At 52.6% G+C, this 14,431-nt stretch overlaps 7 protein-coding genes across 7 annotated transcripts; 3 read left to right on the top strand and 4 right to left on the bottom strand.

Annotated features, from left to right (window-relative positions):
• Window positions 1-346: 346 nt before the first annotated feature.
• Window positions 347-1,101, bottom strand: Z519_02146 (uncharacterized protein; the record flags this gene model as incomplete). The annotated part of the gene is made up of 4 exons (XM_016759903.1): window positions 347-464; window positions 516-589; window positions 657-902; window positions 985-1,101. The coding sequence occupies 4 exons, from the start codon at window positions 1,099-1,101 to the stop codon at window positions 347-349; spliced, it is 555 nt and encodes a 184-aa protein (XP_016623424.1).
• A 942-nt stretch (window positions 1,102-2,043) lies between these two features.
• Z519_02145 (uncharacterized protein) lies at window positions 2,044-2,916 on the bottom strand (the record flags this gene model as incomplete). The annotated part of the gene is made up of 1 exon (XM_016759902.1): window positions 2,044-2,916. One exon carries the CDS (start codon window positions 2,914-2,916, stop codon window positions 2,044-2,046), a length of 873 nt encoding a protein of 290 aa, XP_016623423.1.
• Window positions 2,917-3,264: 348 nt separating this feature from the next.
• Z519_02144 (uncharacterized protein) lies at window positions 3,265-6,189 on the top strand (the record flags this gene model as incomplete). Its single annotated transcript, XM_016759901.1, has 1 exon — window positions 3,265-6,189. The coding sequence occupies one exon, from the start codon at window positions 3,265-3,267 to the stop codon at window positions 6,187-6,189; it is 2,925 nt and encodes a 974-aa protein (XP_016623422.1).
• Window positions 6,190-6,901: 712 nt separating this feature from the next.
• Window positions 6,902-8,470, bottom strand: Z519_02143 (uncharacterized protein; the record flags this gene model as incomplete). Its single annotated transcript, XM_016759900.1, has 1 exon — window positions 6,902-8,470. One exon carries the CDS (start codon window positions 8,468-8,470, stop codon window positions 6,902-6,904), a length of 1,569 nt encoding a protein of 522 aa, XP_016623421.1.
• Window positions 8,471-9,203: 733 nt separating this feature from the next.
• Window positions 9,204-10,245, top strand: Z519_02142 (uncharacterized protein; the record flags this gene model as incomplete). The annotated part of the gene is made up of 3 exons (XM_016759899.1): window positions 9,204-9,239; window positions 9,291-9,468; window positions 9,521-10,245. The coding sequence occupies 3 exons, from the start codon at window positions 9,204-9,206 to the stop codon at window positions 10,243-10,245; spliced, it is 939 nt and encodes a 312-aa protein (XP_016623420.1).
• Window positions 10,246-11,599: 1,354 nt separating this feature from the next.
• Z519_02141 (uncharacterized protein) lies at window positions 11,600-12,385 on the top strand (the record flags this gene model as incomplete). Its single annotated transcript, XM_016759898.1, has 1 exon — window positions 11,600-12,385. One exon carries the CDS (start codon window positions 11,600-11,602, stop codon window positions 12,383-12,385), a length of 786 nt encoding a protein of 261 aa, XP_016623419.1.
• A 1,303-nt stretch (window positions 12,386-13,688) lies between these two features.
• Window positions 13,689-14,024, bottom strand: Z519_02140 (uncharacterized protein; the record flags this gene model as incomplete). Its single annotated transcript, XM_016759897.1, has 1 exon — window positions 13,689-14,024. The coding sequence occupies one exon, from the start codon at window positions 14,022-14,024 to the stop codon at window positions 13,689-13,691; it is 336 nt and encodes a 111-aa protein (XP_016623418.1).
• Between the last annotated feature and the right edge of the window lie 407 nt (window positions 14,025-14,431).

The following is a 14,431-nucleotide window of genomic DNA, read 5'->3' as shown; positions in this document are numbered from 1 at the left end:
GGATGGATGATTTCCACACGCCTCGACGCTAGTGCTGACAAGGGCTACTAGCCCTAAATCCATAGCCGCTTTCAAGCTTGTGAAGCATGCTGCAGACGACTTTGCACCAGATATGCAGGTTGACAACCTGCAGAATGCACCATCACTGGCGTTGCTGTTGGAGTGACAGTTGATGAGGGTTGAGCGATCATCCTAGTCTCAAATGCAATTGCCCACCACTGAGCCTGCACCTTTCGAGTTACTGGGGGTATCCCATCTTCAGAATCCGAATAAGAGAATGAGCCAAGACGAAACGAGGGTTTAGAGGTCAATGAAGAGCGGGTGTGGATGTTAATTTGATGTTGGGTCATGAGATGTCTCCCTTCGGCACTGCAGGGAACAAATTAGGATCTTTCATTCGCTGTTGATTGCGCTTTGCAACTTCTAAGTTGCGCCAACGGTCGATTCGCATTTGGTAAAAATTTCTATTAACATCAGAGGGGAAGACAGCTGACTAGAAGGGAGGAAGGACTCACTTGTGCAGTGCGTATACACGAGGAATGTCTTCCGGCTTGTCGTTGGCATTTGCACCAGCCTGTATGGCTTTGATCTGCAGCCATTCACAGGATTAGCTTCGAGGAAGGGTGAGTGAGAGGACAGGCGGGAGAAGAACCGACCTTGTCATCCCTTTCTTTCTCAGCCTTGTCATCGTCCTCCTCCTCCTTCCTTTTGTCTTTGTCGTCGTCTTTGGCCTTTTTCTTGGCCTTCCTCTTGCGTTGCTTCTCTTCGTATTCCTGCTTGATCTTCTCGATTTCTTTGTCCATCCATTCCTTTTTCTTCTTCGCGGCTTCCGCCTCGGCGTCTACAACAGGGGAAGCAAATCCTCTGTCGCTAAGGTGGGAAACACAGACATAGAAGAAGTCCTGACAAGACCAGTTGGTATGGTAATCGCCATGACGCAGGATCAGGATGCTTAGTGTGCCCGGCAAAGAAAATGACACTCACTTTATTGTCAGGGGTGATCAGCACCTTGGCGGAGGGCCGGTGACACACATAGCAGGGTTTGGACGAAGCTTCAGCTACTGTTCGGAGATGATAGACATTTGGGAAGGGCAAAGACATGGTGAACGCAAAAAGACGACGTCTTTGCAGCTAGACCAGATGTTCCGACGGAGTGTGCAGGGCTGATGGCGGGATAGATGGGAAAGGACCAGGAAGTCGACGAGGGCAACGGGCACGATATGGACACGAAGTTCCGGTTTGGGCGGCCTCAGGCCGCTCTTTCCAATGTCCCCCTGCTGCTCTTTCAGCCATCTTACGCTAACTGTTTTGGGTCAAGCTGTCGCTGGTTTCTCCTGCGCCGAAAAGCTGCATCAAAAGGCTGCATTGTCAACAGAGCTGCTCTCAATCCCAAGCACTCTGTACCAACTCCGTGTTCTCGCTGATCGCCCGGAGGCGGAGGTGCCCGTCGACCAATGAGACCTAGCAATCGCTATCAATCGAAGCAGGATTTGCAAGCCGCGTCAGGAGTAGGAAATGAATGAAAGCAACATTGAACATACATTGACAGTTTTCAAGACAGCGAGAAGTGTCTCGTCGGGAAATGTCCTAGTGCTATGTAGGACGGCAAAGATGGGATCAAACTCGGCTTTGCCCGAGAATCAACAGCTTGATCCCCAGGGGGGGGGGGGGGCAGCTCGAAGTTTCGTGAACCAGTCTCAATCTATCTCCAGGCCCATTGTGGCCTTGGTGGAAGACAAAGGCATGCTGGATCAACCGATTGAGCCTCGGGCAACTGTAGGGGATGAATAGGAGATTTTGAGAGCATGTCATGGATGCATTTGAGAGCACTGGATTGGGTGGAACAGGTAAAATGGGCAGGAAGCAAGCTTCAACGCTGTTTTGCAATGTGGGAGGGAGTAAAGAACCATCGTAGAGAGAGACGTGCCGTCGCAAATCTCCATGTTCAAGCAGGAGTAAAATACTTTGAGAGTCTGGCTGAGATAGTAGTACAACACATTTTGTTGAAAGCTGCTCCTTCTGATAGACATACACTGGGACCTCCTATAAGGACCCCGGACGCCTCGATATACGCGAATCCAACTGCGCCTGCTGAGCAAAGACGGCAGCTCCAATCGCGGGTCGACCACCTGGCTGTTGCGGTTGCGTTGTGCCTTGATCCAGCACATTGTCCTTCAACGCCTCTTCCTCGGCGCTAGCTACTGTCCCTTCAAAGGCCGCTGCTCTTGACGTTTGCTCAAAGACCACCTGCCGGCTCCATCTCTCCCAGTCATTGTACATTTCATTCTCGATGCCCATGGAAATTTGCAAGGCTGACTTGCCGAAGCGGGCGCCCATGTGTCTCGCCTCTTCGGCTGCAATCCTATCCCTTCTCTCTTGTCGTCGACGCAGCGTGTAGAACTCCTTGCGGGCGATGTCGTACGCCTGCGGGACTGTGATGTCCGGGACGTTCTCCAGAAGCCAGAGTTGTCGTTGGACCACGCATTCGCCCGACAACGGGATACCAGGCTGGATCAGGCCTTTTGACCAGTCCGCGTGTTTGTATTGTTCTCCTGATGTCTCGACGATTACTCGAGGCCGCGCGAGCTCCCAGGGGTGATCGCTGTAGAAGGTTTTTCGTAGAGAGTCCTCCTCATATTGCAAGGGTTTAGGAGTAAAGACACGGCGAGCTTTCGCTGATTTAGGTCTCTTGGGTTCCGAGATTTGCACGTATTGTTCGGTTTTTCCGCCTGGGAGGGTTCGTGTGCGGACTTTGGTTAGAGGATGCCGCATAGGCTGTTGACGGATGAGAATTTGCGCCGGCGGAACATCGTGTACAATATCGACCCAGTTTGGAACAGAAGGGATCTGTTTAGCCTTGAATTTGGCCAGCGCTGTCTTACGGACATTGATGGCAGTGAAGTTCAAGCGGCCCATGATGGGCAGCTGGATGGGAAGATGTTCGATCTGGCTGGTATGCGTCTCTGAGGGATCAGAAGGAGCAGCGGTTTCTGATAAAGTAGTCCAGGTTCCCAAGCCCGCAGAATTATAGATCTGTCTTTGTATCTAGCGATACAGGCAGCTTTGATTGTAGGATAAACTGAGCCTCCATTGAAATTCGAAGCTGCGGCGAAAATGCGCGCTAGTGGAGAAGTTTCCAACATCCACCATTTTGGGAATCTCAACCGCGAGTGTTTTTCGCCGAGGCCTTCAACAAGCACCTGGAAAAGACTGTCTGCTCATTTCAAGCCGATGATGAAGAGTTGACAACATGTTCCCAGTCATATGCATCAATCCTCCAAAATTCTCGGATGCAGCAGCTTTCCGAGTGCGACGCCAATAGCACGTTACAGTTTCTCGATATGCGACTTCCTCGCCCCTAACATCCCCCAACGTCCAGCCGTTGCCTCCAGGCGTTCGATATGTCAACGCGGCAGTGATACCATCCGAGGGGACAACGTTAGAGCTGTGGAATTAGCTTTCTACAGTTGGCTCTCGCATGCTGGAGAGTGTTCGAGGCGATGTCGTCAAACGCCACTCTCGACGTCCGCTTTCGGGAGCACCAATCGATGGAAGCATGGAGACCTGCAAGAGAAAGGAAAGAACAGATTCAGGGGCCAATACCGCAGTGTGAGCCATGTTATCAGGCAAAGCCGTCTTGGGGACCTAGATGGCTCGGGGACGTCGACGAGCCCTCGGAGTCGGCGCAAGAACAGAGCTGATGCGTGGGAATTCTTTGATTCCAATACGCTCGACTTCGCGGAAAACAGTCGACTGCCGGCCGCCTTCTTTTACGATCTGAGCACCCTTTATGAGAAAGTAAGACAGGAGAACGCTGAACAAGAAAAGCGGGATGAACTCGAGCTATCACAGCCCCTGCTTGAGGAACAAATGGCCCTTTTGAAGTCTGTGAGAGATCTCGAGGAAAAGCTAGCCAAGGCCAAAGCCAGCTTGGACAGTTCAATGCGCAAGAAGCCTCCCACATCAAAACACCCTGCGTCGCTGACACAAGTAGCCTCGCCGCAACCGGCTGTTGTGCTGTCAAAAGATGACTATAAGAATTTGGTGGACCTGTATTTCTTTACCCACAGCAGCCGTTTCGACCCAGAATCGCCTCATTCATCTCCTACGCCAAAATTCCTGGAAGACTACGCATTTAAGCTCTCGGAAGACTTTGCACCACCTCAAGCCTATGCGGAATTTTATGCGGATGATGAAGGTTATGAATCGCCTCTTAAGGAGGTGGAGAAGATGCTCAAATCAAAGCAGCTGCGCGAAATTTCCGCCTTCAGGGCCTTTGTAGATCTTCTCCTCGACAATCACTCCTCGAACTCAGCACTGTTCAGAGCTTACAAAAGGCTGCCGCAACCAGGGGTTGCTTTTCTTCCCAAGGGAACCATCAGATTGTTCCTGCAACGTATGTCAACGCCTTGGCAAAAGAGCGAAAAATCAATGATCAGATATCTATCCCTCATTGACGACATGCAAAAGGCCAATCTACCAATTGCACGGTCAGAATGGGCGTCTGCTATATACTTGGCTGGCAGGTCTTTTTCAAAGGTAACAGAGTCGGAACTGAATGCCGCGCTGCGACTGTGGAGGCAGATGGAACAAGAAGCTGGTGTACAGGCTCACAATGTCACTTTCAATATCCTCTTTGACATTGCAGTGAGAGCCAACAAGTATCCCCTGGCTCAGATGATCCTGAAAGAGATGCATGACCGTGGTCTTCATCTCAACAGGCTTGGTCGGGTCAGCGTCATCTATTATCACGGGTTACGAGGTGACGGGGATGCTGTTCGAAAAGCTTACCGCGATTTTGTCGATGCGGGAGAAATTGTCGACACCCTTGTACTGAATTGCGTAATGGCGGCGCTGTTCAATGCCCAGGAACCGGCGGCGGCGGAGCAAATATATGAGCGGATGAAGAGTCTTCATATCAATACTCGTCGAGAAGTACGAAGCGACGGCACAATAGCATCTTACCGGCAGTATCCAGGGCCTGGACCTGAGCTAATACACCGCAAGCTAGCAGCGAACTCTCTACGGCGAGTATTGCTTTTTGCGAGCAGGCTGAAACACATCCTGCCGGAGCATCATAAGGAGGCACAAGAATTGATGCCATTGAGACCAGACCATACAACCTTTCGGACCATGATCTCATATCATGCCAATATTTCCGGAAACCTCAACCGCATCACAGTGTTAATCAACGAGATGTCCGAATTATTTGGTCTCCCACTACAGAGTATCCACTATCAGCTGCTATTCAAGGGCTTTGCCCTCCATGGCGCGACAAGAAACCCCCACGCGACTTGGAATCTGCACCGACTGGATTTGGCCTGGGAAGCTTGTCGAAAAGACATCCGAGATGGCCAAATGGCTCGCAAACATGCAAGACAGACGAAGTCCTCTCACCATCAGCTCCCATCGATTGATGTCATCAACGAAACCTCTGATGAAAGAGAACAATCCACACATGGAGAACACAAAGCTTTCAAACGTATGAGCGAATGGGATGACTTTGTTCTTGACCTCGCCGCGTTTCCCAGAGAGCGAAGAAAACATATCGAAAGAATCCATGCCGAGCTTTTTGATGAGGAAAGAGAGAAGAAAGAACCTCTGATTCGAAATCCATTCTCCCGTTCTACCAAGGAATCGCCACCACATGACCAGAAGACCTACTACCCACTGGGAGAGCGAAAGTTAGACCAAGAAGAAGGGGAGTATGTGTTACCCTCTCCCATCCTAGCAATCGATCCATCAAGTAGCAAGCTACACGAATCCTCTTCTCCTGAGCAGGCTACGGCCGACACGACCGACGTCGACCCAGAGCCGCAGACGTTTCCATCCTCCACAGACACAGATTCGCCAGACATAAAATCGCGCAGTCCTGCTCGATCCGCCACCACCGACGCACCGTTTTCCGATGCCGAGACAGATTCCCATTCCGAGACAGATGTAGAAGATGGTCGCGACGTCCCACCCATTCCGGCCACATCCCAGCACCAAGTGGAAGCGACTCGGCCCTTGATCTGCTGGCTCCTGCGCGCCTACACCAACTCGACGGGGTCTCGCCAGCAAGTGGAAGCAGTATGGGACTCGGTGCGCCCGTTGTGGCGCTCGCGCGAGCCGAATGATCAGGCCGCCGTGATTCGGGTTCTGAGACGGTGTTTGAGGAACTGCGACCGGTACGGTCCGCCTTTGTGAATGGGGTCTATAATCATGTTTGAAGAGACTAGGTATGCAAAACAGATGCCGCCTTGCGAGAAATATCCGTCCATTCTATCCCATCATACCCGTCAATGCAATGCCCGCATATCTAGGCAGTTATAGTAGATTGGGCTTGGGTGTGTATACAATAAATGTACATACATATAAATCCGTGCGTCCACGCATTCATACTTGTTCATGCGGGTCTGATGTCTGGCCTGATTGCCCGAGTTCAAAATCTTCTTTTCGTTCTTCCCTTCTTTCTTCCTTGTTTTCCCCGGGGAAAGCAATAGGATATACTGCCGCGGCGTGTGCTGCTAGAGCTTCCAGGGTCGTTGCGTTTGCGAGGTCTTTGTCTCTGTTTGTGTCTATATCTATGCCCAGGTGAGGTATATCTCTCTATCTAATCCGTATATCTATGTCCGGATCGGATGATATATGACAGGCCCAAGCCGGCGATAGCAACCATGTTCGAACCGTACACAGGTGCTCATCTATGCAACGGGCTTTATTAGCTAGTGAGTCTAGAAGGGAAGGGAAGGCAAGGGGGGAAGCTACCAACGGTGCAGTGCCTTGAAACCTCGGAGATCTAGCTGATGAAGTTAGTCCATTCGCGTCTTCGAGTAGGCACGCACTTTATTTTTTCTTATTTTTCTTTTACCTCGCCCCCTTTGCCCTGTATCCCCCTGCATGGAGGAACCTATTGCTTTTACAACTTGCTCTCCCTCCCCGCTCCGAATAGACTAGTCCTCCGCGCGGTCCTCGGGTCTTGCGCCCAAGACACTGCATACGGATGGTCCCGTGTCTTCACGACCAGGTCGTCGATCGCCCCTGTATTGACGTATTGCGGCCCACACTCAAGCAGGCTGGTCACGCCGATATTCCGCATGGCGACCTCGAACTCGTCCTTGAGGATGTCGAGCAGTTGCTCCACGCCGTCCTGGCCGTATCCCGTGGCGAAGAGGGCGGGGCGTCCGATGCCGGCGGCCACGGCGCCCAGACAGACGACCTTGAGGATGTCCGTGCCGCGGCGGATGCCGCCGTCGATGAAGATGCTGAACGGCTTTGAGTGGCCGGACCGGACGGCCGGGGAGGTAGGGTGGTGCTGCGTGATTATTTCCGGGTAGCGTGCGTGGATTTCGAGCAGGACGAGCAGGGCCGGAGGTGACGTATCGAGGTTCCTTCCGCCGTGGTTTGATAGGACTACGCCCTCGAGGCCGTGGTCAAGGGCTAGACGCACGTCGTCTGCGGACATTATGCCTTTTAGCAAGAGCGGGAGTTTGGTTTGAGACCGTAACCAGGCAATATCATCCCAGTTCAGGTTCGGGTCGATGAAGCTGCCCATAAGCCGTCCGTAGCCGCCACCTTTCTTGTCGTTCTTGGCCTTGGTGGTCATCATTGGATTTTGGATGGTTTCATCAGCCTTGACCCGCTCATCGGCTTCCCTCTTCCCCGCCGCCGCGGCATCAGTCGTGACAAATATCGCGCGGACGTTCTGGTGCTGGTGGATCTTGCGGAGGAGTTGTTCGGATTTGGGCCGCTCGCGATTGACGTATAACTGGAAGAAAAATGGATAGCTCGAAACAGAAGGTTGAGAGACGATTTCACTTGCAGAATAGCTAGCGTTGTTGGAGATGCATTGCACGATGTGCTTCTCCTTTGCAGCCCGTGCGATGGCGAGTTCGCCGTCTGGGTGGATCAAGCGCGCCATTGCGGCGGGAGAGATCATCAGTGGAAAGGAGACGGGATGGCCCAGAATGGTGGTTTCGGGGTTGATCTTGTCCACGCGACGCATCACACGTGGGCGGAAGAGCACGCGACTGAAGAGGCTGGCATTGAGGTCTCGCGTTATCAGGTCGTTGGCGGCAGAGGAGTAGAATGCCCATGTCTTTGCGGTAGCGCTGTTCCGGGCGGCGAGTTCGTAATCGTGGGCATTTATCAGTGAATCTAACGGTGGCTTATTGGGGCTCGAATCTGATTTGGCTTTGGGTGTCTCGGTGGGAAGAGGTTGTGACCATTCCTCAGTGATTGTGGATCTGTCCAGCACTCCCTTGAGGGCGTCTGCAGGAAGGTTGTTTCTGATTATCGCTGGAGAGTGGATTTCATTGTACGCCTGGGTGGCGTCCCGACCCGCGTACTTGTATATGATCCCTGGACCGCCAGGATGCTCGTGGGCGAATTTGGTGATGTCCCATACTTGGTTGTCCACGACTATCCAGCAGTCGGTGTCTGCGCTGTGAGATGAGATCTCAGCTACCGAGATCTTGCGTTGCGCCATTGGGCGCCCGTCGGGGAAGCTCGAGGATTATCCTATCCCAGAAAATGGGTAAGCAGAAGAGACAGCATCTGGGACGCTGGTTATATAGCAGTCCCGCCTCCCACCATGAGAGCACCCATCCAAGTCATTTCACTCCATCGGTCGAAGGTATAGTTACCGGCTGGTGACACCAAAAGTGACCATTTTAGCCACTGGTCGAGATGGCCTACTTGGACGGGAGGCTGTCGGTGTCAAGGCCGGTGCGGAGAGTGGTGGAAGGGAAGATGGAGGGCTGGAGTGATTGGAGCTTCGAGCAAGCTGCGAGGCGAGGAGTAAAGAGGATCACGTGAATCGCGAATGGCGCCTCTCGGCGGAATTGACGCCGAGCGCGTCGGCGACCATTTTTGTTGATCGGAGTTCTCAGTTCTCAATTCTGGCCCCCCGGCGGCACGACAACTCACACTCCAACCCACGGTCAGATCTTGTTCCTGCAGCCGCCCCAAGTCTTTGCAGCTAATCTGATGCTACTGCGGTCACATCCTTTTTCCAGCAGTCGCGTCCTCCGTCTCCTGAAACCTTCAGCCTTGTCGGCCATTTGTCTTTGGTCACGTCTAAATCTTGGTAAGCCATTGTGTCTGCAAAGTCCTTGATTGGAGAGGCACGTCTGAATCTTGTCATAGGACTAAATCCCGGGGGGCGGCTTGCTCGGATACATGTCAGTCCCTGGCAAGAAAACATAGCCAGCTACGCCACCATGGCGAACAACACGAAACCGTTGAGGTACGCAGACGTGCGTAGCCGCATGGGAGGGATGAGCCATTCTTGAGGCTGACAGATTCAGGTGGGCATCAACCTAGGCGACCCTGTTTTCCGCGGGGTGTACCACGGGAAGCAAGCGCATGAGGATGATTTAGACGACGTTGTCCAACGAGCCCTGGACGTGGGTTGTACCAAGTTGATGGTCACTGGCTCCAGCCTGAAAGAGTCCCATCATGCGGTCGAGCTCGCGAAACAATACCGTATGTAACCGACACCCTGCCGACAGTGTCCGCGCTTCTGACTCATTCCAAGCGGGCATTTGCTTTGCGACGATTGGGGTACATCCATGCTCGACGCAGGACTTTGACAATCACGCCGGCGGGCCGAGTGCCCTCATCCAAGAGCTTCGTGATCTGACTCTCGAAGCAAAAGAGAGTGGACATGCAGTCGCCTTTGGAGAAATCGGGCTAGACTACGATCGACTGTTCCTATCGCCCAAGGATGTCCAACTCAAATATTTCGAGCTGCAGCTGGACCTGGCAGTGGAGATGCAGCTGCCGCTGTTCCTACACTCACGAGCATGCAGCGAGGACTTTGAGAGAATCCTCAGCGCCCGCTTAGACGAGCTGCCCAAACGCGGCCTGGTGCACAGCTTTACCGGCACCATACCGGAAATGGAGGCATTGGTCAAGCTTGGGTTTGACATCGGCATCAACGGGTGCAGTATGAAGACAGCAGAGAACCTGGAGGTGATCAAAGCGGTTCCTCTGGATCGTCTTCAGATCGAGACGGATGGACCCTGGTGTGAGATACGAGCGTCTCATGCCTCATCGCAGTACCTGAAAGATGGGCCGGTGATCCCCAAAGCGGTGAAGAAGGAGAGATGGCAGAAAGGGATGATGGTCAAAGGACGAAACGAGTCGGCAACGATAGTGCAGGTGGCCCACGTGATTGCCGGCGTGAAGGGGCTGGCAGTGGAGGAAGTGAGCGAGGCGGCGTGGACGAATTCGACCGAGATGTTTGGATTGGGCCATTAGGGAATTGATCCGAAGGGGGATTTGCCTCATGATAGATATAGTCCCCAGGACGGAGTGCTCGGTACTTGGTAGAGGAAGGTCTGTCTACTTGTTACCAGGACCAGGACCTGTACTTGTGTTCCTTGGGAGCATCTGCCTGCCCCGACAACACGTGATCGAGACCTGTCCCAGACCCGTCACCGCCCAAGAATGCACGTGCCTGGCCTCATTAGATTCCCCCATTAAAAATGCCGGTTGCCAGTCCACCAAATGCCACCCTAATTACTCGTAATTGATGAATGGATTTTTTATTACCTCAAATCATCTTCTTGTGCGTTTCCCTCTTCTTTTCTCCGCGCTGCCCGATGTTTCGCCTCCGTCTTTACTCCTGTTTGTAACCTAGCTGCTTCTCCTTCTTCGTGGCCTTTGTAGCTTCCGTCCTCGCCTTATCCCCGTTCCCCCCGTCTCCCTCCCTCGTCTGCCTCTCTCCCTGTCGTCCCGCGGTGGCTGCCTGGCGAATGGGTGATTGGTGATGCTGCCAATCCGCTTCCTCTGACTGGAACCACAATCAAACCACACGTACCACGTCTGCATTGCGCGCTGGTGACGCCTGTCACGTTGGTTGCCAGAACTTACCAAGCTACACGCCCCTCTGGCGCCTCTTGTTTTTCTTTGCCCGAAAACTCTCGCCCGTCGATCTAGCTCATCATTCTTTCTTCTCCTTCTCACCCACCATCTCACTCTCGTTCTCGATCCCTATTTCTTCTCCCCCAGTCATCTTCGGCCACAGCATGCCGCCTGCTATTCCTTCTGCAGTGCTTTCCACCCAGAGCTCTCCAGAAACAATCCTCGCCATGCGTCCAATCGCCATGCCTTGTTGTCAGGGCCGATTCCCGTCCAGATAATTGCCTCGTCCGCTCTAGCTAGCTACAAAACAGCGACCAGCTTCTCCCTCTCTCCCGATTCGAGTCTTCGTGACCAAGGAAGCTTAATTCCTACCATCCGAGCACCCGTCTACAGGTCACTGTTGCTTTGGAGGACCTCCGTCGTCGATCAAGAACTCGGCCTCAGCCTATCCGTTGGCACACGTCCTCCATCCACATAAAATGGCCATCTAACCACCTCTTCAAGGTGTTCAGCCGCCTTCCCACTTGGGCCCCCGGGAGTTGTATAAAAGTCCACTCCAGGAGGTCCATTTTCTCGCATCGATCCTCATTTCCTCCCTCGTCAACTCCTCAGATCGATTGCCTGTATCGCCACTCTAACAACCCGAGCTTTGGACAACGCGCAGCAGTCAACGACGTCGCTATCCACCGACTACTCCCCAAACGACGGGTCATCTTGCCCTATCGCGCTTGTTGTCGGAAATCGCAAAATGACCTCAAAGGACCAGAGAGTGCCCAACCGACTGGTTACTTCTGAAGATGTTGCAGCGTCTCTGGCGGAACTGGACGTGTCATCAGGCTCCAAGACCATCCAACTTGATCAATCTCAACCACCTACTCCAGACGGCACAGGACGTCCAGTCAACTTCCAAGTGATTGCCCCTGGACTCTACCGATCGAGTTATCCCCAGTATGCACATTTCGAGACCCTTGCCGACCTCGGGCTCAAGACCATTGTGACCCTGGTTCCCGGGCCTCTCCCACTCGACTATCAGAAATTCATCACCTCCCACGGCATTACGCATTATATCATCCCTATCCTTGCCAACAAGGATGCAGACGTCTATACTCCGGATGCAGACATATGCAAGGTCGTGGAACTCATGCTCGATCCGTCCAACTATCCCATGCTCATCCACTGTAACAAAGGGAAACACCGAAGCGGTTGCATCACAGCAGCATTCCGCAAGGTGACAGGATGGACCCCTGACGCTTGTGTCGACGAATACAGACGATATTCTGCACCAAAGAGCCGCGATTTGGACGAGGTGTTTATTCGCCGGTTCGACCCCTCTCCCCTGAAGCATCTCGCCATCGAGAGAGGCTATGTCGGCGGCGTCTATCGACAACCGGTGCGCGATTCAACCAAATCTTCAATCTACACCAATAACACCACTTATGCGACTACCGATGACTCTGTCCACGATTGCCACGAGCGAGTCCATCAGGAAAACGCGACACTTGCGGGGCCGCTGAAGGTAGGGGTATTCAACTAGAGAATCTTTGCTCAGCTGAATCCATCACGCGCACCACACAAAACAGGGCAACACACACAACAGGTTCAATGTGAGCTATTACTATTCACTTCGCGAGCTCTCTCAGACAGGGACTGTCTATGCAAACGTGCGACCTTGTCCTAGAAGGACATCGAAACCAGGAGCGAAGGACGGACAGCCATGGACACGAGAATCATTCTCGTACGAATGTGCAGGAGCCTGGCGAGACGACGAAATGTACTATATCACCGTCTGTTTCAAAGTGAATTTTGCAGGAAAGGCATTCAAAAGGGCGTGAAAAGGAACGGGAAATGATAGAGACGTGCATTTCAAATCTCAAATCGACAATGGAATCGGAATTGGATAGACAAAGCACAGCATGGAAAACGGGGAAAGGTGCATGGCATTTGTCTGATTCAGCATCTCGCAACATGTTGTCTTTCGGATCACGACACGAATCGTGTCGACAGCATCGGGGGCTACCTCTTTGACCGCTGCTATGGAACATGGATTGTTTTTGTTTTACCGATTCGCCACCGACGTCTGTGGTAGGGGGAAGAGCACGGGATTCGTCCTGACCCACAGCGAGGTTTCACGTGGGTCTCGTTGAGCGGGGCGAAGCGGTAAGGAGATGCGAGATTGCGTTTTACGTTTGTGCTTCAGAAAGGTGGCTGCAAGAGCAAAAAGAAAGGGAATGCCTTTACAGAGGATCACTCCCCCCTTTCGTCCGGACGCATAAGGAAATATGGCACGCGACGCGGCGGCCGCGGCGGGGCAGGATTGCTACTGTACTCGTATGGAGGAGGGCAATTGATGACACACACCGTAACTCCCATGTATATACCTACACACCGACTTACCGACCTCCCCGCCGAAATGCCAATCCCACCCAGGCAGCGTGATGGGGAAGGGGGAAAAAAACTGATGAAAAAGCAAACCCCAGATCTTGAAACGGAAACCAGACCGACCAGCGTTACATGTATGGAGTACTCTGTGGTGTCCATTACCTAGGTAGTTCGCTAATGGGTAATGAACTCATCCAAACATCAAAACAAAACTCATCTTTATCACTAGAGCGAACCACTGTTTCCCATCGCAAGCGGCATGGGATAGGACCTAGGTGATGGAGAACTAATATTTCCAAATGCAAATTACACAGGATAGAGGATAGATAATAGAGGGACCACTGCCGCGTATTTCCAAAGGTAAACGACATGGAACAGATGAAGAGAACCGTTACCACCGAAGGCCAACGCCATACTGTGCCGTAGACGAAGGACGATTTCGATCCAATACTCGTGAATCACTTTACTCTTTCATGATACCCCCATTCGAAGATTACCGAGGAGGTCCACCGAGGATGAAACTCCCTTTCCTCTTCAAGCGGCAACAGAGCCTTTGCCTCGAAGGCCGCACAGGATCCGTCGTCCGCGAAATTTGCGTCGGGGTTGAGGTAGTCTTGTAGACAGGTCAGAACAGCCTGTGCGAATGCGCTGAATATCCTCCCGCCGGATTGTTGCTCCTTCAGCCATTTGTCTGCCAGCTGGAGGTCGGACTGATCGTTACGCAAGTTGTTGGCCGGTAGGTCGTCTTTGCGTCTTTGCTCAACAGGCTGTCCAGAACTGATTTCGAGCAGCATAATAGCCAAGACAAGCAAATTCGAACAGTCTCTGTGGCCAGCCGGATCATTGGACCGTGGGTTTCCAACAGTGCCAAATCCTAATGGCCTCCATACTCTTGCTCTGGGGGAGTTTGCCCTCGAAGTGCGTAAGAGATCTTCAAGTGTCAAAGATTTCTGGACGTGTTTGATAGTCGCTTTCGAGGCGTATGATTTCAAACATCCCGTATCGTCAAGAGAGAAATCTACAAACGCGTAGGCAGGTTCTCTGATAATCTGGCAACAGTTTGTGATGGCTTTTAGACCTGCAGCGTCAAAGTCGTCGTCGTTCCCCGGGACCGAGAACGTCACGCGAACCGTCTTCGTGCTACATCGAGATCATGTCAGCATCAGAGGTCAGAACTAAATCGTGAGAGAATCCTCGAAGC

The sequence above is a fragment of the Cladophialophora bantiana genome (genome assembly GCF_000835475.1).
Source record: "Cladophialophora bantiana CBS 173.52 unplaced genomic scaffold supercont1.3, whole genome shotgun sequence".
Taxonomy (NCBI): Eukaryota; Fungi; Ascomycota; class Eurotiomycetes; order Chaetothyriales; family Herpotrichiellaceae; genus Cladophialophora; species Cladophialophora bantiana.
The sequence above is the reverse complement of the archived record's forward strand: the minus strand, read 5'-3'. Positions and strand labels throughout refer to the sequence as shown.